Source organism: Eumetopias jubatus, unplaced genomic scaffold, assembly GCF_037043125.1.
Source record: "Eumetopias jubatus isolate StellerSeaLion01/CBP00866 unplaced genomic scaffold, mEumJub1_p1.0 scaffold_1, whole genome shotgun sequence".
Classification (NCBI taxonomy): Eukaryota; Metazoa; Chordata; class Mammalia; order Carnivora; family Otariidae; genus Eumetopias; species Eumetopias jubatus.
The window spans coordinates 64628798-64651656 of record NW_028274807.1 but is presented as its reverse complement, the minus strand read 5'-3'; the positions used below and the strand labels follow the sequence as shown (position 1 = coordinate 64651656).

General features: G+C 35.2%; 1 protein-coding gene across 2 annotated transcripts in view; it reads left to right on the top strand.

The window, feature by feature from the left end:
* Positions 1-22859, top strand: part of GSK3B (glycogen synthase kinase 3 beta) — a 205993-nt gene that overhangs the window by 65306 nt on the left and 117828 nt on the right. For both annotated transcript variants that reach the window (XM_028110546.2, XM_028110545.2), the window contains exon 2: positions 1734-1927. In XM_028110546.2, coding sequence (XP_027966347.1) covers positions 1734-1927 — 194 coding nt within the window. The remainder of the gene's footprint in view (positions 1-1733; positions 1928-22859) is intronic.

Here is a 22859-nt window from a genome sequence, read left to right as displayed (position 1 = left end):
TAAACTAGGTTTTGCAAATATATTTGAGATTTATTTTACTAGGAAATGAAATGTGAAGAAATCATTTGAAAGCATTGAGAACTGCTATATATGTGTGTGGGCTTCTGCTGGGATTTGCATGCATTTCAAGTACATATAATACTGTTATGAATAAAAAGGGTGGTGTTACAAGATTTGGGTTATCTTTCTATAAGTGGTGTTGGATTTGTGCTGTCAGACCTGTTGGGTGATATACCTTGGAACCAAAAACATACATATTTAAGGTAGTTAACCATGCTATAATGTATAATATAGACTGCCTGTAATTCAGCTAGCTCTTAAGTAGGAGTCTTTCATTGCTTTTGTGTCTGTCATGAAGGCTGCCTTATAAAAAGGAGAATTAATCAGTCACAGATATTGCTTATTGGTTTTTGTCTATGTTAGTAGCTCTGTGAACTAAAATAGCTATACACGTTGGGTAAATATGCCAGTAACATTTGGACATTCATTTACCTGGTAATTTCATATTGGGGAAAAACTCAAACCATTGGAAAATGAGATTATTATATTTTTCATTCTTTTATATGTGAGTTACAAATGAATACTTCATAATCTAGGCTTGGTATCTAGAGTTAAAAATACATTATTTTTTCATTTATTAGGTTAGTGTGAATTCAGTTAGCATCATGAAAATAATATAATGGAATAGTAGAAGAGGAAAAAAAGGAAAAAGTGCAGTTTAGTCAGTGAGCCTAAGGACATATATGTACAGAGAATTGGTTTTAGATTTCTCAGGGAAGAGAGAAGAAGCACAAATCATAATTGCTACTTCACAGTGCTTGGACTCACTAGAATCTGTATGTATTCTGAAATCACTGAAAGAACAATTTAAAGCTCTTTAGAATCAGGTTCTAGTTAGCATAGTATGGTTTAGAATAATTTAAGAATTTGGAGAAAAAGATGATTGTGAACTCTGCCTAGTCAAGTAGGATGTGGTTCTTGGGCTTGAATTGAGGAGTCTCTGGATTGTTACTGGAAGGGGAGGAAAGGTACAGAAGGTAAGGCAAGAGCCATTGAGTGGGCAGAGACCACAGAATGTCCGTGAGCTACTTATGAATGAGGCTCAGTTCAGAATGGATTTGGTTTTTCTTTTATGTTTTACATCTCTTACCCCAAATTAACACTCCATATTCCTTTTCTCCATCTGACCTTTCTCTGAGAGGTATTCTATTTTCTTAAAAAGAAATAAGATGGCAGAGAAGCAAAAACTCAAAGCCTTCCCTTTCTAAAGGCAGAGTGGTCTGAATAGAGTCAACATATTTAGATATTTTCAGTTGCACCTATTTTATTTTCAAGTATAATAAGGAAGCCTTGAGAAAAGAACTGGGGCCTTTAGAGTTGGATAAGGATTCACACCCTGGTGGGTCCACCGTTTGACTTTTGACTTTGGGCAAATTTAACATGCTTTCCATTAATTTTGTATGGGAACTATATACCTAATGGGGTTGTTGTTTTCATTAAATGAAGTCATATATATAAACTAAACATGATGCCTGGTCTACACAATGAGTAAATGGTGGTTAAAAAAATTACTTATAATTGAAACAAATAGTTGAAGTAATTCTATATGATAAACTAAGATGAGCATTTAAAAATAATTTGTAGTAAAGAATGCAGTTTACTTTGTATACTTCAGCAGTTTTCTCTGTTTAATCCTTTACAGTTCTCATTTTTCTATCTCTTCTTTCTTTTAGGAGACAAGGATGGCAGCAAGGTGACTACAGTGGTGGCAACTCCTGGGCAGGGTCCAGATAGGCCACAAGAAGTCAGCTATACAGACACTAAAGTGATTGGAAATGGGTCATTTGGTGTGGTATATCAAGCCAAACTTTGTGATTCAGGAGAACTGGTTGCCATTAAGAAGGTATTGCAGGACAAGAGATTTAAGGTAAGACTTGGTATTTCATGTATTTTGTTGCTATCAATAGATATAAATAAGTATTGTTTCATTCATTTCTCTTTGCTTCAGATTTGCTTCAAATTTCATTTACTGTGCAAATTTATTATAGAGACTTTATTTTCTGCTTTGTATTTTGTAGAGATAAAATTCACTAAAGATTGCAATATTTTTGAACCACTGCTAAGTGATACATGATTTTAAAATGTTGTGAAAGTAGTTTAAAATTTCTTAATTTTTACTTTTAAAAAGTGACCTGGATCTCATTGGTATAGGAGACCAGAGAAACACTACCTGTGGTATTTGATCGTTTGAACAATTGACTATCCTTCCTTTCTTAAAATTTCCTTTGAATCTGTGATGCAACACTATCATTTATTTTTTCCTCAATACCTCTGACTTTCCTTTGCAATTTTCTTATGTCTTCCATCCATCTACCCCTAGAAACCAGCCATCCCCACAGTTTAGTTTATTTTCATTTCTTACACTAGCTCTTTAGGGGATCCTATACATGAATGTTCAGAGGTCATCTCTATTTTATGGTATATAGTGGAGAGTCAGGAGACCTGGGCTCAAATGTAGGCTCTGCCATTAACAAGCCAAACAGCTCTGTTCCATTCTCTACATTTCCTACCTGTGCAATATTTTACTGAGAGTCTCCCCTGTGCTAGCAAACATGCCAAACTTGAAGGGCTATAAAAATAAATGAGATAATCACTCCTCTGAAACAGCACACAGTCTATTAGCTCTGTTCTCTAGAATGTCTCAAACATTCTAAAGAGGTTTTTTTTTTAGAAAAAAAAATTCTTATACCTTTTTTCTTCAGTTCTCACTCTCTCTCCTAAGTACTCGTCCCCTGTTGCCAAATGCCCATTGGATCTTGATTTGTTATCTCAGGTTGGCAAGGCTTCTTATCTAATCCTGACCCAATGCAAATCCTTTTCCTTTTTGCTTTTTCCTTCTAATGATTCCTTCCCATTCCTTTTTGCTTTTTCCTTCTAATGATTCCTTCCCATTCCTTTTTGCTTTTTCCTTCTAATGATTTTGTTATTCACCTTGTCATTCAGACTTTTCTATTCTCTCATACCTAATATCTAGTTGTTATCAAACTTCATTGATTTTTCCCCCCCTCACTGCCTTGATGATTGTAACTTCTTTCCCTTTTTCATCACTACTATTCTAGTCAGTCCCTTACCATTATTTGGCTTACCCACTAGTAAGACTCTGCTTCTGATCTTCTGCATACCAGCACTAGAATAACCCCACAGTTCACTTTGGTCATATTGTTTCCCCTGCACACAATTCTATGGTTCCTCATAGTCTAGAAAATAAAGCCTGCCCAGTTCAGTAGTGCGTTCAGGAACTTCCATAGTGTTGCCTTATCTCTAGATACTCAGCTTTCCAAGCTTTCTCTGCTACTATCCTTGAAATATATTGGTCTTTATGGCTTCATTGCTTTTATTTAGCTTCCGTTAGTACTCCCATTCTCTTGCTAATCTAAATCTTGTGCACATATAAAAACCCTTGTCAGATTGCTCCTTTATGAAATTTCTCACATGATTCCAGCCAGCCTGTGGATCTTGTTATTCTAAATTCCTTGAACACTTACTGTTCATAAACTAGGAAATTCCGAATTTTTTCATGACAAGGACTCCATTTTTATTACGTGTATCCTGGGTGCCCACGCATTCAGTGTTTTTGTTTTTGTTTTTTTTTTTTGATTAGTAGTTGATGATAGCAGATGCTTTCCAAATTCTTGTTATATCCTCAGTGATTTACTAAGATTTTTACATAAGTAGTTTTATTTGAGCCTTATCATTAGTTCTGTGAGATTGGTACTGTTATTATTTGGATAAGAAAACCTTCGCACAGAGATTATAAATTAACTTGCCCAGGGTCACACAGTTAGCAAGTGGAAAGTTGGGCAAGTGAATCCACACTTTCTGACTCCAGAGTGCTTTACTAAACATTTTTATCATCACTGCATCAGAACAATAGATTTTGTTTAGAACGTATTTAGTTAATTCTTCTTTTTCTTGCTTTTTTTTAATTAAAATTTTTTCCTTTGGTGTGATTAGGTTATTCCTTTGAAATGCAGTTTGGTTCATTTGTTTCTGTATGTATCCCTTCTTAGAATGTTACTCCTGTTCTTCTTGGCTTTTTTAAAAAAAAATTATTTATATTTTCAGTCTGTGAAACACACCAGCATGGTTCCAAAGATCAAAAATATACAAATGTCATTTCCTGTCTGTTTCCTCTGTCATGTTTTTTATTTTTATTTATTTTTATTATTTTTTTAAAGATTTTATTTATTTGACAGAGAGAGATGCAGTGAGAGAGGGAACACAAGCAGGGGGAGGGGGAGAGGCAGGCTTCCCACGGAGCAGAGAGCCCAATGTGGGGCTCGATCCCAGGACCCTGGGATCATGACCCCAGGCATGACCGAAGGCAGACGCTTAATGACTGAGCCACCCAGGCGCCCCTGTAGTTTTAACTTATAATATTATTATTACGAATGTAGTTTAACATCTTTTCACCTGTTCAAGGTCCATTTTGTTTGTTTTTGTGAGTATATGTGAATTGTTCTTTTTTTCTTTTTTCTCTTGTTGCCCATTTTTAAAATGGGTTTTTGGCCTTTTCCTCTCAACTCTGAACAGTTTTTTATTATGGATTTAGCCTTTGTGATATATGTAGTATTTTTACTTTGTGTATTCTATTTTTCTACCATATGATATTGTTCTTTTCTTTTATCATATCTGGAATTTAAGTTATAAGTAGAAAGCCTTTCCTTATGGAAAGCCTTTCCCTCAGATTAAAGAGAAATTCATCCACATTTTTTTTCCTGGTAATTACAAGATTTCACTTTTTACATTTAAATATCCTGATCCATTTGAAGTTTATTCCTGTTTATGGAGTTTATTCTTAATGTATGGTATGAGTTAATTGATCTAATTTTATCGTTTCTAACTCATTAACCAGTTAGTTGCTCAGTACAGTTATTAAAAGGTCTGTCTTTGCTCCAGTGACTTGCGATGGTATTGTTAATATATGCTAAATTTCCACATGTACTTGGTCTATTTCTGGACTTTTCATTCTGTTCCACTGGGTCATTTGCATATTCCTTTGTCATTACCACACTATTTTAACTATAGAGCTTTACAGTATGTTTTAATGTCTCCTAGAGTTAATCTACCCTTGTAGCTTTCCTTTTTTGTGTTTTCTAGCTATTCTTGAGTGTTTTTCCGTATGAACTTTGGCATCAATTTGACTAATTCCATAAAAAAGCTTTTTGATATTTTTAATTGAAATTTCATTAACTTACAAATTAACTTAGGGAGAACTACCTATTTGTGATGTTGAATTATCCAGGAATAAGAGATATCTTTCTATTTGTTCAAGTTTACTTTTGTGTCTTTCAGGAGTTTTATTATATAGGCTTTTGACATTTCTAGTTACGTTTATTCCTAAATATTTATTGCTTTAGTTGCTATTGTATGGGTTTTTTTTGTTTTTATTTTTTTCTTCTACATGCTAAAAAGTGGTAAGTTCAGTTCTTTCCATTTTATCATCTTTCCTTTGTGAAACTTAAGTATTCTTTGTTCTCCTTGCTAAATGTTAACTGTTTCCAAAGGAAAAAAAAAGAAATAAAATTTGATATATTGGCCAATTCATTTTTCTTGATTATCATAAAATAGTAGGAATTTTTATGACAACTTAAAATTCTGTAGTTTCACTTCTGTGATTTACATAGCTGCTGCCTAGGATTACACTAAATAATTGTGTATTTCCAGAAAAGGTTGAAATAGGGTCTTCTCCTCGCCCAGTCAAATAAATCATCCTGCTGAACCTGCTTATATCAGTGAAAGGCAGTTTGTTTTGGTGAAAAAATGAGAGAGAAAATGGTCAGAGACAAAAAGAAAACCAAGAGTAATTATCCCTGCACACTAGTCACATAAAGTATATCTAAGACACTGAGCTTTTCTATTAGGAATTTTTGGTATAATCTTCATTTCAGTAGTGTTCCACCTATAATTTGAATGTCTTTTTTTCTTCTGTGACCCATCATACTGTGGCACATTACTTAAACAAATTAAATTACTTCGCTTGGCTGGTTTGGAAGTGCTTGTGATAGAAAATGCTCTTGTGGTCTTGTAGAGGTAAAGTCCAGCTAGGTACCTTATGTAGACCTTTTGTTAGAGCAGGGAGAAGATTAATCAGTCCCAAAAGCTACTGACAGTTGTTGAGGCCGGCTTTTCCAATTTGAAAATCGGTAAGTTGTATTTTTAATTAATTAGTGATCTTAGCCTCATTAACTATTAATTTCAGTTCTCCTTTGAGCTAAGTCATAGGTTTCAGGTCTCCTGCTTGGTTTCACTTGTTCTGTGGTTAGGATATGGGGTGGAGATGTGAAGCATAACTGTCCTTCTATGGTGAATAGAGAGTGAGTAGGGCCCTACTTTTAATATATACCATTTTCAAAAATGAGGAGAGATAATGTCTGGTTTTGATCCTTGGGGTTATTATTATTCTCTGCATGGATATTGTGGAGACAGCATAGAAGAAAGAAAACCTTGGTTGTTCACTATTTAGTTTTGTAAGCTAGAGCATATTCATTAACTTTATAAGCCTCAGTTTTATCATCTGTTAAAATGAGGATGCTACTACTACAGCAATGCCCCAGCCTTCAACACAGAGAAGAATTCAATAAATATTGTGTTCCCTTTTTTTCTCCAATGTTATATGAATCAAATGAAACAGTGTATTATGAGAACATTTTCTGAATTTTAAAACTCCTCGTAACTAAATTCTGTTTTTATTTTTAGGCATCTGAATTACTACAAATGGCTATTCACTTTGGAAATTTTACCTGTTTGTTTTACTTGCTCTTAAATTTGATAATCTTTTTTTTTTACATTTTTTCTTTTTTAGAGAGGGATGGGGGAGGGGCAGAGGGGGAGAGAGGATCTTAAGCAGGCTCCATGCCCAGCGCAGAGTCTGACCTGGGGCTTGATCTCACAACCCTGAGACCTGAGCTGAAATCAAGAGTCTGACCTCAACAGACTGAGCCACCCAGGTGCCCCTAAATTTGATGATCTTTTTGAGGCACCGAATTGTATTTATGTAGCTATTTTAAGTCATTTGTGGAAAATATATTTCCTGTTAAAACTGACAAACAACTTGAAAAGAAATAGTAATCTTTATTTATGCCATATGGAGGTATGTTCTTTGAGTCATAGAAACTTGTTATCGAGAGAAGGTAAAAACTAGGTCTTAACCCCTGTGGAGGAGAGAGGGAAGGACAGTAGGTAGGAAAGATAATACACTGCTATGCAACTCTAAGAAAGTTAAAGCAAAACCAATGGGGAAGTCTCAGCCTGAGGTTGAACCAGAGGAGTACAATGTTTCCTGGGAAGAGGTCTCCATTAAATATGTCTTTCATGCTCATTCATTTTCTGGAACAGTTCATGGGAAGCTTGGCATGGCTTTAACAGGAGAATGGCTTTGAGAGCTCAGTAGTTGGGGCTGTGGGTCAATTATGCTCCTTGCAGTGGGAGATCTGAGAGGCACATTTTCATAATTACCAAACCAAGCCTTGTAGGGATAGAGACCCTTTTATGCTACTTTCCCAAGTGTGTAGGTAGTGACTAGTAAAATGTTTTTTTAATTGATTTGAATTTTTAGAGACTGTACAAAGGTTGCTGTGGAAGAGTTCTGTTGATTTTGCTTTTAAAATTATATATAGTTTTATTGCATCTATTATTCCAGAGACACAAAAAATGGAGGTGTGATATTTGTGGTCTTGACTGTCCTTTTTCTGGCTTTCAGTGGCTTGAATGCCTTGAGTGAATGAGAAATAAAACTTAATATAAGGCAGCTAGAGTAATTAGGCAAAAAAAAAAAAGCATCCAAATTGGAAAGGAAAAGTACAACTGTCACTATTTGCAAATGACATGATATTATATATAGAAAACCCTAAAAAAATCCCATCAGAAAAACTTTTAGAACAAATGAATTCAGTAAACTTGCAGGATACACAAAAATTTCTTGCATGTCTATTCACTAATAATGAGCTGTCAGAAAGAGAAATAAAGAAAGCAGCCTCATTTACAGTTGCATTAAAAAGGATAAAATCCTAGGAATAAATTTAACTACAAGGTGAAAGACTCAATATTGAAATTTATAAGACACACAAATAAATGGAATGATATTCTGTGCTCATGAATTGGAAGAAATCAATTTTGTTAAAATGGCCATATCACCCAAAGTAATCTACAAATTTAGTGCAATCCCTATCAAAATTTCAGTGGTGTTTTTTAAAAAAGATTGATTGATTTGAGAGCGAGTATGAGTAGGGGGAGGGGCAGACAGAGGGAGGGGGGGAAGGGAGAGAATCCCAAGCACGGGTTGTGTGCTCTGTGTTGCTCAGCGTGCTCTGTGCTGAGCACGGAGCCCAATGCGGGGCTCAATCCCATGACCCCAAGATCACAACCTGAGCCGAAACCAAGAGTCAGATGCTTAACCAACTGAGTCCTCCAGGTGCCCCTGCTATTTTTCAAAGAAATAGAACAAATAATCCTAAAATTGTATGGGACCCTGAAAAACCCTGAATAGCCAAAGCAGTCTTGAGAAAGAATAACAAAGCTGAAGACATCATACTCCCTGGTTTCAAATTCTGTTACAGAGCTGTAGTAATCAAAACAATGTGGTATTGGCATAAAAAAAAAGAAGATACATAGATCAATGGAACAGAATAGAGAAAGCCCGGAAATAAACCTATGCATATGTGGTTAATTAATCTATGACAAAGGAGCTGAGAATATACAATGGGAGAAAAAAAGGATAGTCTCTTCAATAAATGGTGTTGAGGAAACTGTATAGCCACATGCAGAAGAATGGAACTGGACCACTATCTTAAACCAAAAACAAAAATTAACTCAAAATGAATTAAAGACCTCAACATAAGGTCTAAAACGGTAAAACTTCTAGAAGAAAACATAGTAGTAAACTCTTTGACATAGGTCTTGGCAATAGGTTTTTGAGTCTGACACCAAAAGTAAAAGCAAACTAAAGCAAAAATAGGACTACATCATACTAAAAAGCTTCTGCAGAGCAAAGGAAATGATCAACAAAATGAAAAGGCAACCTACTGAATGGGAGAAATGCACTGAATGATATTCCGTTGTATCCACGTATCGCAGTTTGTTCATTCATTCACCTATTGAAGGACATCTTGGTTGCTTCCAAGTTTGGGCATTTATGAATAAAGCTGCTGTAAACATTCATTTGCAGGTTTTGGTGTCGTTGTAAGTTTTCAGTTCTTTTGCATAAATACCAAGTAGCACAGTTGCTAGATTGTATGATAAGAGTTTGTTTAGTTTTGCAATAAATTGCCAAACTATCCTCCAAAGTGACTACAGAATGATTTTATATTCCTACCAGCAGGGAAAAGAGATTTCCTATTGCTCCACATGCTCATCAGCCTTTGGTGTTGTCAGTGTTTTAAATTTTAGCCATCCTAATAGGAGAGCAGTAGTATCTTGTTTTAATTTGCAATTTTCTGATGATTTATGATGTTGAACATCTTTTCATATGCTTATTTGCTATCTGTGTATCTTCTTTGATGAGGTGTCTGTTCAAGGCAATGCTCATTTTTAATGGTTGGTGGTTACTGTTGAGTTTTAAGAGTTCTTTATATATTTTGGATAACAGTGCTTTCTCATATATGTGTTTTGCAGAGATTTCTCCCAGTCTGTGACTTGTCTTTTCATTAGCAGAAGTTTTAAATTTTAATCAAAAGTCTAATTTGTCAATTTTTTCTTTCATGAATTATGCTTTTGGTGTTGTATCTAAAAAGTCACTGCCAAACCCAAGGAGACCTAGATTGTCTCCTCTGTTGTCTTGTACGTGTTTTATAGTTTTGCCTTTTCTATGATCTGTTTTAAGTTGATTTTTGTGAAAGGTATAAAATCTGTGATTATGTTCATTTCTTTGCATGTGGCTGTCCAGTTATTCCAGCACTTTGTTGAAAAGACCATCCTTTCTTGATTGAAATGCCTTTGACCCTTTGTCAGAGTTCAGTTGACTATATTTGGTGGCTGTTTCTGGGCTCTGTGTTTTGTTCTAGTGATGTATTTGTATATCACACTTTTTTTTTTTTTTTTTACCGTAGCTTTATGGTAAGCCTTGAAGTCAGTCAGTGACAGTTTTTTGATTGTTCTTCAATATTGTGTTCACTGTTGGATGTCCACAAAATAACTTGCTCGGATTTTGATTGGGGTTGCATTGAATCTGTTGATTAGGAAGAACTGACATCTTGACAATATTAAGTCCTCCTATCCATGCTTATGAAATATGTTTATTTAGATCTTTGGTTTCTTTCCTCAGAGTTTTATGGGTTTCCTCATGTAGATCTTGTACATATTTTGTTGGATTTATATGCAAGTATTTCTTTTTGGAGGGGTGCTAAATTGTATTGTGTTTTTAATTCTAAATTCCAGTTGCTCATTGCTGGTGTATAAGAAAGCATTTGACTTTTGTACCTTAAACTTGTACCTGCAGTCATGTTATAATCACTTATTAGTTCCAGGAGATTTTGTGGTTGATTCCTTGAGATTCTTTTACATAGACAACCAGGTCATTTGTAAACAAAGATAGTTTTATTTCTTCTTTTCCAATTTATATACCTTTTATTTCCTTTTTCTGTCTCATTATATTCTGTACAATGTTGAATGGGGGGGTGAGAAGTCTTTTTTGTCTTGTTCCTGTTCTTAGTAGGAAAACACCTAGTTTCTTCGTATTAAGTATGTTAGCTGTAGATTTTTGTAGCTGTTTTTAAATTTGATATAGTCTCATTTGTCTATTTTTGCTTTAGTGTCTTGTCCTTTTTGGTGTCCCCAAAGAAGGAAATCCTATCACTTGCCACAACAAGGATGAGCCTTAACGACATTATGCTAAGTGAAATAAGCCAGTCACCAAAGGTTAAGTACATTGCCAGCTCCAGTGTAGTGAAGCTCTTCCCCTGTATTTGCTTATAAGATTTTTATAGTTTTAGGTTTCATGTTTAGGTCTTTAATTCATTTTGAGTTAATTTTTGTGTGTGGTGGAGGTCAGGGTTCATCTTCATTCTTTTGCTTCTTGGTCCAGTTTTTCCAACACCCATATGCTTAAGAGATTGTCTTTTCCCCATTTTGTAGTCTTGGCACCATTGTTGAATGGCCATACATGAGGGTTTATTTCTGGTTCCTTCTGTTCCAGTGGTCTATATATTTGTTTTTATGCTAGTTCCATACTGTCTTGATTACTGTTGGCTTATAGTTTTCAAATCAAGAATTATTAGACTTCCAACTTTGTTCTTCTTTTTCAAGATTGTTTTGGCTATTTGGGGTCCCTTGAGATTCTATATAAATTTTAGGATTTTGTTTTTCTATTACTGCAAAAAATGCCATTGGAATTTTGATAGGGGTTACATTGAATCTCTATATGGCTCTGGGTAGTATGGACATTTTAATGTTACTAAGTCTTCTAAGCTACAAGCATGGGATGCCTTTCCATTTATTTCTGTGTTCTTTGATTTCTTTTGGCAGTGTTTTATAGTTTTCAGTGTACAAGTCTACCTCCTTGGTTAGGTTTTTCTTAAGCATTGTATTTTTGGCACTATAGTAAATGAGATTGCTTTCTTTTTTGATTGGTCATTGTTAGTGTGTAGAAATACAACCAATTTTTAAGTGTTCATTTTGTATCTGAAACTTTGCTGAAATTGTTTCTTCGTTGTAACAGACTTTTTTTTTTTTTAATTCCTTAGGGTTTTCTACATATAAGATCATCTCTGTGAACAGAGATAATTTTGCATCTTTTCCAATTTGGATGCCTTTTGTTATTTATTTTACTTGTCTAACTGCTCTGGCTGTTATTTCAAGTACTGTTTTGAATAGTGGCGGCAAAAATGATCATCCTTGCCTTGTTCCTCATTTTAAAGGAAAGCTTTCAGTTTCAATTTTTCACCAATGAATATGATGTTAAGGTGGGCTTTTCATTTTATACAGCTTATTATATTGAGGCAGTTTCCTTTTATTACTAGTTTGTTGAGCATTCCTATCATGAAAGAGTGTTGAATTTTGTTAACAATGCTTTTTCTACATCAGTTGAGGTGACCATTTGGTTTTTGTCCTTCATGTTGATAATGTGGTGTGTTTACATTCATTGATTTTTGTATGTAGAACCATCCTTGCATTTCAGGTGTAAATCTTTCCATTGCAGGTATAAAACTTGGTTGTGGTATATAATCCTTTCAGCATGCTGTTGTTTGGTTTGTTGGCATTTTGTTGATGATTTTTGTATCAGTATTCATCAGGAATATTGGTTTGTAGTTTCTCAATGTGTCCATCCTTTTATTTGTAAGGTATATGTGTCTTTTATTTAAATGGACTTCTTGTAGATTATATATAGTTGGGTCTTTTTAAAATTCATTTTTAAGTTTTTATTTTTAAAAATTGAGATAAAATTGACATGTAACATTGTGTAAGTTCTCTGTCTTTCAGGTTGGTTTATTTAAGCCATTGATGTTTAAAGAGATTATTGATGTAGTTGGATCATATTTTTGCCATATTTGTTTACTGTTTCTATTTGTTGTCCTTGTTTCTTCTTTTTTCTTTCTCTCTTTTCCTGCAGTTGAGCATTTTATATGATTCTATTTTTTCTCCCCTCTCACAGTATCTATTATACCTTTTAAAACCTTTTTCAGTGGTTGGAGTTGAGTCTACAGTGTACATTTACAACTTTTTGAAGTGCACTTTCAAGTAACACTATACTCTGTCATGGATAGTGGACTTACCTTATGACAGAGTATTCCTAATTTCTGCTTTCCATTCCATATAGCACTGTTGTCATTATTTTCACTAATCCATGAGCTATAATTACTGAATACATTATCGCTGTTACTATTTTGAACTGTTGCTGCTAGATCAGTTAATTCTCTAATGCTCTTCCTTTCTTTACATAGATACAGATTTCTTACCTATGTCATTTTCCTTCTTTCTGATGAATTTTTTATTTTAACATTTCTTGGATGGCAGGTCTACTGTTGACAAATTTTGTCAATTTTTGTTTTCTGAGAAAGTCTCAATTTCTCCTTCACATTTGAAGAATAATTTTACTAGGTGCAGAATTCTAGATTGGTTGGTTTTTTTTTTCTTTCAACATTTTAAATATTTTACTTCACTCTCTTCTTGTTTGCATGACTTTTGAAGAGAAGAAGTTCAATGTAATTCTTACCTTTGCCTGCCTATGGGTAAGGTCTTTTTTTCTCCTCTGGCTTCTTTCAAGATTTCTTTTTTGTCTTTGTCTTTTACATTTTGAATATGATATGCCTTGGTATAGATTTTTTGGTATTAATCCTCTTTTACGTTTTTTTGAGCTTCCTGCATGTGTGGTTTGGTGTCTGACATTAATTTTGGGAAATTCTCAGTTGCTTCCAGTTCCTTTTTCTCTTCTCCTTGTGGCATTACCATTTTACATATGTTACAACTTTTGTAGTTGCCTCAATAGTTCTTGGATATTGTCTTCTTTTTCATTTTTTTTTTCTCTTTGCATTTCAGTGTTGGAAATTTTGTTGACATTTCTTTAGGCTTACTGATTCTCTCCTTGGCCATATCCAGTGTATTGATCAGCCCATCAAAGGCATTGCTAATTTCTGTTACAGTGGCTTTGATTTCTAGCATTTACTTTTGAATCTTTTTAAAGTTTCCATCTCTCAGCTTACTTTACGCATTTGTTTTTGTGTGTTATCCACTTTTTCCATTAGAGCCCTTAGTGTGTTAATCAGTTGTTTTAAATTCCTAGTCTGATAATTTCAACATCCCCACTATATTTCAGTGATTCTGATACCTGCTATGTGTATTCACACTTTGATTTTTGTCTTTTAGTATTTTTTGTAATTTTGTGTTAAAAGCTGGGTATGATATATTCAGTGAACGTTACTTAGGTAATAGACCTTTATTTTGAGTTTTTGTTTATCTGGCAGGAGTTAGACTGTGTTTATTGTTTGCTGTAGCTGTAGATGTCAGAAATTGAAATTTCCTCTGGTGTCCCTTTTATTTTTTCTCCTGTTGTTTTTGGATTTCCTGAGAGACTTCTTAAATAAATTCTGAGACATGCATTTCTTCCCATTGTATTTCCCCATTATTATAGAGGAATCCTATTGATCTAGTGGTGAGGTGTGACAGGAGGAAAAGTGTTCTATAGTCTTAAAACTCATGTTTGAGTCTCTTAGTGAACCTGTGCTAAGTGCTTGACCTTTATAAATGCTTTTCAGTTTTTTGTCCCTCTTCCTTCCTCACAGGTGAGATAAGAAGGCTAGAGGGGGCTGGAGTTTTATATCTCCCTTTGTGCACGTGGAAAGCTAGATGAGGTTAGAACTGGGTATTTCCCTTTCCCCACTTTTAAGTTTAGAGAAGGCTAGAGTTGGGTATTTCTTTTCCCCCAGTTTAGTTAGCTTTGGTAGTATAGTTTTCCTTGAGGGCAACTGTTAAGAACAGAATACTCTGGGCCTGTTTATAAATGGCTACTTTTCTCATCTGCTTCCCTCAGGTTTTTCCTATATCTTCACTGTGAGGATCTGATAGAGCTTTAGAGATAAAACTGAGAAAAGCATGGGACGTGCCTCTCTGGATCTTTTAACTCCCAGACTTGTTCGTATTACTCCTATGTTAATTACAGTTTTAAGTTTTCCTCTACTGGTACTGGCTCTGTAGGCAGTTTCTGCTCCTGGGCTTCTGTTCCAGTAAGCTGTGATTCTGTGTATCTACCTGTCTTTCTCCAGTTTTTATGTCAGTGGTTTGCCATGTGACCTCAATTTTTTGGTGGATTTAAGAAGAGTTGTTGATTTTCAGTTTGTTCAGCTCTTTTCTTATTGTGAAGATGAGAAGGATGACTCCCAAGCTCCTTACATACTAGACTGGAGCCCAAAAGTCCTTACTTTGCTCATTTTATTTGTCTTTTTATTGTTGAGTAGAGGTCTTTATTCTGGATACAGATCCCTTATCAGATAAATGACTTACAAATGTTTTCTCTAGTGGGTAGGGCAGTCGGTAGAAACCTCGTTAGCCATAGCAAGGATTTTGGCTTTAAATCTCTTCAAAGTGGGGAGCCACTGGAGGTTTTAAACAGAGAAATCCTGTTATCTATCTTATATTTTAAAACATAAGATCACTCTGCCTGCTTTGTTAGATATAGATGGAAGGTCAACAGAGGGAAGCTGAACGACCATATAGCTGAGCAGAGGTATGCTGAAAGACTTACACTAGAAAGGTGGTGAGAAATGATCATTTCTTGGAGATATACACACACACACACACACACACACACACGTTTTTATATTGAGTTAATCGTAAATACACCTGCAATTCTAAGAAATAATACAGAGATCCCATGTATCCTTTGCCCGGTTTCCCTTAATGGTAACATCTTGCAAAATTATAGTGCAATATCAAAACCAGGATATTGACATTAATACAATCCACCAGTCTTGTTGAGATTTCCCCAGTTATACTTGTACTCATTTGTGCATGCGTGTGTGTGTATGTACTTTTATACAGTTTTATTACATATGTAGTTTTGTGTATCCACTAGAACACTTCTTCATCACAAAGATCCTCATATTGCCATTTTATAACCATACCCGTTTCTCTCCCTGCCGTTCCTCTACTCTTAACCCCTAGTTTAAACCCTTGCAACAACCAGTAATCTGTTCCCCTTATCTGTAATTTTTTTATTTCAAGAATACCAGTGGAATCAAATACAGTATGTAACCTTTCGGGATTGGCTTTATTTGCTCAGCATAATTCTCTGGAGATTCATTAAAATTGTTGCATATATCAATAAATAGTTTTTTTTCTTTTTCTGAGTAGTATTTCATAGTGTGGTATACTATGGTTTGTTTATCCATTCACCTGTGAAAGACATCTGGTAGCTATTCTGAATAATACAGCTATGAAATTCATTTATAGGTTTTTGTGTGAGCATAAATTTCCATTTCAGTGGGGTAAAGGCCTACGAGTACAATTGCTGGAATCTTGGAGATACACACACACACACACATTTTTCAGATTTTATTTTTAAGTAATCTCTATACCCAAAATGGGGCTCAAACTCGTAAGAGTTGCATGTTCTACTGGCCAAGCCAGCCACATGCCCTTTGGATATATTTTGAAGGTGGAACCAACAGTATTTCTTGACAGATTGAATGTGAGGTCAGAGAGAAAGAAGATTCAAGATTTCAAAATTTTTGACCTCCACAGCTAGAAGAGTTGAATTGTCAGTAATTGAGATAGGATTGGGTGGAGCAGGTTTAAGGAAGATCAGGAATTTTGCTCATGGCATGTCGAGTTGAGATGCATATTAGACACAGAAGAATTGACATGTAGTTAGTTGGCTAAAAGATCCTGGAGTACATAGGAGAGTTCTAGTCTGGGGATATAAATTTGGGAGTCATCGCCTTTAAAGTCCTGAGACTGGAAGAGATCGTAGAGGTAGCTGAAAAGAGGTGAGACACCAAGTTCTGTCTATTCCATTGTTTAGAAAATAGAGAGATTAGGAAGAACTAGTAAAAGAAACAGTGAATTTGGCCAGGGAAGAAGGAGAAAATGTGGAGAAAGCATTTCAAAGAGTGACCAACTGATCATCTATTTTTGTGGAAACCATAATTGTAGCATGTAAGCATAATCCCTGTAGTAGCCTGAGATTTTAGTTGTGTTGTATTCTGGTGGTATTTGGATGATATGTCTCCTTTCTAGTTTCTTTTTAGTTGAGGGAAAAAGGGTTTTTGAGTTTTTGTTCATGTATTCAGAAAAGCTAATGGTTCCATGGAGGAGTTGCCAGTTAATATCCAACTTATGTGTACGCTTTCATGAAAAACCTTTTAAATTTAATGAAGTGTTCTTTATCTTTTCGAAACTCTCACATCATTTTTTTTTAAAGATTTTTTTTTAATTTAATTATTTGACAGAGTATACAAGCAAGGGGAGCAGCAGAGGGAGAGGGAGAAGCAGGCTCCCCATTGAGCAGGGAGCCTGATGCAGGCCTTGTTCCCATAACTCTGGGATCATGACCTGAGCTGAAGGCAGCCGCTTAACTGACTGAGCCACCCAGGCACCCCTCACATCTTTTTTTTTTGATACCTCTAAAGGCAATTGTAAGTGCTTTCAATACTGAGGTCCTGTTTTGTTGTCACTGTATTCTTCAAGCATATAGTAATAAATATAGTTGATGGAATTGAGTTACATTTTGTTGTGATAGTTAAGAACATGGGCTTAGGAATCTGACACACCTAGCTTAAATCTTGTTCCCTGCTCTTTGCCTGCAAATTCCTTAACCTCACTATGCCTTCACCCCCTTTCTAAGTGGGGATTGATAGTGTTGTCTACTTAATAGGTTTGTGGAGAGAATTAAATGAAGTCAGGAAGATAAAGTTCTTAGCAGGGTACCTGGCTCTTGATTTTCAGTAATCCTGTAGTTGTTGGCACTATCATTGTTATGGAATAATATTTCAAAGATACAGGGTTAAAGCAGTGTTGTATTTAAGTTAGAGTTGACTTACATGCTCAGGCCTCTGAAAACTAAGCGTTTAAGAACCCTCACTTTTATATTTACTTCGGTCCATATTAGCTGGCTGGGAATAGAAGTCCTTTAGGCTCTCCAGGCATCCTTTCTGTTATTTCCCTTTCCTTTCCCCTTTCTGTGCTGGACAAGTTGTTTGTGGGACTGATGGGGAAAATTCGCATATATGAATCCTGTTTATTATTCCTATAAAATTGGGATTTTTTTGTAGAAGATTTTAAGCCTGCCTGAGCAGTATATATAACTATAATTTACAATTTACGTTTTTATTTATATACTAATTATAGTAATGTAAAAGAAAAATGTTACTGTAAATTTCCAGAACATTACTTGATATTAGAAAGTCCACTCTGTATATGAGATAAATATATATAACATATATATATTTTATATATATCAGGGTATATGTACTAAGTGCGAATGAGATTGAATATATAAGGAACTTTCTTTCCTTGGCTTTTAGAGCAGGAAATGGCAAACTGTGTGCCTGTTGCCTATTTTTGTAAATAAAGTTTTATTGGAACATAGGCACGCCAATTCCTTTACATATTGTTACTGACTGCTTTTCCACCATAACTGTAGAGTTAAGTAATTGCAACAGAGACTATAGCCTGCAAGCCAAAGTATTTATAATCTGGCCCTTTATAGAAAATGTTTTCTGACCCTTATTCTAGGTTATTATTTTGGTGGCTCATCTTTTACAGCCTTGCTCATTCTCAATTTCTTGTATGATTCCTTTTCATCTGTCTGCCTACATGTTGATATTCTCCAGGATCTTCTTGGGAATGTCTTACCTGTCTTGGGGCATTTGTGATACCACTGTCCAGGTTATACTGCCTGACCAGTTTATTAGTGTCCTTTATAGACTTGTCTGCTGCTGGAGACTCTGGCTACTTCTTTTTCTTATTTTACAGGCAATTTTATCTACTCCCGTGGCTTCAAGAACCATCTAGACCTCTTGCTAGAGGATAAGATGAACATACCAGATTGCTTTCTGGACTTTTCCATTTCTCTGTCCTTCAGTCATTTCAATAAACGGTGTCCCAAACTGAACTCATTCCTTTCTTCCAAAACAGCTTCCTAGGCCAGTGAACTCTACTGTCGTGTTAATAGTCACATGAGTCAGAAGCTTGGTGTAGTTATCACTCTCCTCCTTCTGGTTACCAAACCTATAGCAGCAGGTGCTCAAAAAACTGTTGATCTGCCTCTCAGTTGATCTGTCATTCTCTTCCTTCTGTTTTTACTTTTTTCTACCTAAGTGCAGGTCCTAGTTTAATTTATCTACTCTTCCTTAAAAACTTTTTTTTCATAACCAGTGATCTTTGCAAACAAACCTCTTGCTTAGAGCAGATCAGTGGTCCTTCATGGCTTGTAGTATTCACACTTTTTAGACTTTCCACCAGGACCCTTTCCAGAATTTTTCAAGGTACTAATAAGCAAATTTTTCTTAGGTCCAATCCCCATTTACCTGTAGCACTTTCTGAGTGAGCTAGAGTTTTCACATTGTATTATAAATGTTGGGTTGGCTTACCCATTAGAATATGAAATCTTTAAGGACTATGAATTTTATACACTCAGAGTCCTGGTTCTGACACATCGTTGGCTTCAAAATAATTGTTGTACACGTGGAGTTATTTTCAGATGATATTCTAGCTAATTGTAGGGTCTTTGGAGGCATCTGAATTTATTTTGTAATCAAAGATTTGGAGATGGATTAAACAGTTTTTCAGTCCTAATATGATTACAAAGGATGGGTGATGGAACTCTGGATGATCCTTTTTTAAAGAAGATTTTATTTATTTATTTTGTTAGAGCACGTGCACATGAATAGAGAGTGGGGGAGGGAGAGAATCTCAAGCAGACTCTGCTGGGTGTGAGCCCGACTTGAGGCTCGATCCTAAGACCCTGAAATCATGACCTGAGCCAAAACCAAGAGTTGGATGTTTAACTGACTGAGCCACTCAGATGCCCCTGGATAATCCTTTTTTGAGGAAGATGTGTTTTGGAAAAATAGTCTTTGAAGCAAAACTTTTGAAGTCAATCCTATTTTACTATATTTTATGAAAGTGGGGCTTTCTGTGGTAGGAAAGATCCAATAGAATGAAATTTGGTGAAGAAGAAAAGATGATAGCCATAGGCTGCCTACCATATATCCACAGTATTATTAAGCTTGCTGGTTGTTACTTCATCTAAAAGTTTGCTTTTCCATTAATGAACTTTATATAAGAGTACATAGAGTACGCTTTTGGGAATCACTTGACTCAATGCTTTTTAGCTTTTGGGAGGTTTTCTTTTTCCCTTCCTTTTTTTGAAGTGTGAGGTGTCAAATGATGTAAAATTAAACATAGCCTCTGTCTGTTTAGAGGAGGATATATGTTAATGACTGTTGCTTAAACCAAAAGGAAAATTTTTCCTTTAAATGTGGCTTTCAGGTTTTCTTATATGGGTGTGGTATTTATTCCATCTTGAGCAGTTATTCTGTTTTTCTAGATGGGAATGGTAAATAAGAATTTAGTTTACCTATAATTTTTTATCTTTTCTATATTGGAAAAAAATTGCCTTTATATAGTTGGATTTTAAATGGATTTTAAATTTTTAACTATGATCTTGTAGTAAGAAATACATTTTACTTTGCAACCCAGTGCACAGAAAAATAACTGAAATAAGTTTGGTTAGAAAGTCCATAGTCTTACTGTATTAAAGTTCTTATTCTCTTCTCCTTACCACCCCCTTCTCAATCCTGATTGGCTGAACCCATAATTTGGAAAATACTAGTCTATAGCAAGTTGTAAGGTAGAAGCAATTACAGAAGCAGGTTATTTATTCTGTGAAAGACAAAGTAACCAGAGTATTGAGAGCTCTGTGGCTGATATAGGAAGATATAAAATTCAGCTTTTCCTGTTAAGGCACTTACATAGTAAGTTAGTTGGACAAGTGGTGTGGGTGTGTTTCTCTACAGTCACTGCAATGTAATATCTGATTTCTTATACTCGATCTTAGCCAAAAGGCCAAGAAGCGATATGTCTGATTTCTATAAAGTACTTTTTAAAAAGTATTCTTTTATATGACATCATTGAACTATAGTTTGCAAAAATAAAAAAGAACCAAGAGAGTATATAATAAATTCCAAAATATTTCTAGATGCTGCAAGAATTTAGAGATCAGAGAAATTAGTGAGTTGGAGCAGCTGGGGATGGCCTTTTCAAAGAGGTGGGAGTTAAATAGGAACTTTAAAGATGGGTAGAATGTGGTAAGTGGGGGGGAGAGTGTAAACATTCCAGTGATGGTGTGATCAGTGGCTTAGAATTGGGAATGAAATAATAGTGTCAGAAAGAGAAGTGGAATCTAGTTATGATCACATTGGTTATGAGTGGAAGATAAGATGAAGCTAATAAGAAGGAACTATAATATGAAGTGATTTAGACTTTATCTGGTAGGACATGGGAATATCTCTAGCTCTCAGGATTTACTTTGTCTGCTAATAACATTGCCACTCCAGATCTCTTTTGGTTGCTGTTTGCATAGTGTATCTTTTCCCATCCTTTTCCTTTCAAGAACTATTTGTCACTTTGAATCTAAAGTATGTGTACTGTAGAAAGAATGTAGCTGGAGTTTTCTTTCTTATCCAGTCTGACAATCTCTGCTTTTGATTGTGTGCTTAGTTAATTACATATCTTGTAGTTTTTGTTAGGATGGGAATTACCTGTGCCATGGTGCTCTTTGTTTTGTTTCTCTCTCATGTTTTTGTTCCTCTGCTCACCTGTATTGCCTTCATTTTTTAAGGTACCATTGTAGGTCCAGGGTTGATTTCTTTTCTTTTCTTTTTTTTTTAGCTTTCCAAAAATTATTTTCTTAGTGGTTGCTTTAGGAATTACAGTGTACATTTTAGTTTATCATTCTGCTTTGGGTTTTACTAACTTAATTCCAGTAAAACATAGCACCCTTTCACCAATATAGCTTCATTTTCCCATCCCTCTTTTTCTACCATTATTGTGCGTGTTACATCTATGTATGTTATAAACCCAATAATACACTGTTATTGTAATTGCTTTTTTTAAATTAAGTATTTGGTGAAATTAAGGGAAGAAAAAATGTATACAGTCTTTATATTTTTTTAATTATATTTACCATTTCTGGTGCTCTCATTTCTCCTTGTGGATCAAATTACCTCCTGATGTCATTTCTTTTCAGTCTGAGAAACTTGGATTAGAATTTCTTAAAGTCAGGTGTTCTACTGTAGAATATTCTCCACTTAAAAAATAAATTGGGGGTGGGGGTGCCTGGATGGCTCAGCCGGTTAAGCATCTGCCTTCAGCCCAAGTCATGATCTTGGGGTCCTGGGATCGAGCCCCACATTGTCAGGCTCCTTGCTCAGAGGGGAACCTGCTTCTCCCTCTCCCTCTGCCGCTCCCCTGCTTGTCCGCGCGCGTGCTCTCTCTCAAATAAATAAAGTCTTCAAAAGAATAAAAATAAATCTGGGAATGTATTTTTCCTTTCATGTTTGAAGAATAATTTTTCTGTATATACCATTCTTAGTTGACAGGATTTTTAGGTTTTTTTTTTAAACGATTTCATTTATTCATTTGAGAGAGAGAGACAGAGAGCACAAGCAGGGGGAGGGGCAGAGGGAGAGGGAGAAGCAGACTCCCTTTGAGCTGGTAACCTGACATGGGGCTCGATCCCAAGACCTGGAGATCATGACCAGAGCCTAAGGAAGATGCTTAACCATCTGAGCCAGTCAGGTGCCCCAGGATTTTTAAGTTTTATTTTATCTTATTTTTTGCCTTCTGGCCTTCATCAGTCTGATGATTAATCAGCTATTATTGTATTATTTTTCCCATGTATGTTATAAGCCATTTTTTGCTATTGCTTTCATGATTTTTTTCTTTGTGGCTTCAGTTCAAAAGTGATGTGCCTAGATGTGAATCGCTTTGTATTTATCCTTTTGGAGTTCATTTAGCTTAGGGCTCCTTAAGCTTTGTGGTCAGTAGATTAGTGTTTTTCATCAAATTTGAGGAGTTTTCAGCAGTTATTTCTTCAAATATTTTTTCTCCTTTTTCATTTTCCTCTTTTTTTGTATGCTGCCTTTATACATATGTTGGTAGGTGTGCTGTTATCCTACTTGAGGCCTCTGAGGCCCTGTTCATTTTTCTCTAGTCTTTCTTTCCTTTTGTTCTTTCAGTTGGATAATTTATTTCTCTGTTTTTAAGCTCACAGATTTTTTTTTTAAATGGCATCTCAAATCTTATCTTGAGCCCATAATGAATCTTTTACTTTGTTACACTTTTCAACTCTAGTATTTCCAGGTTTA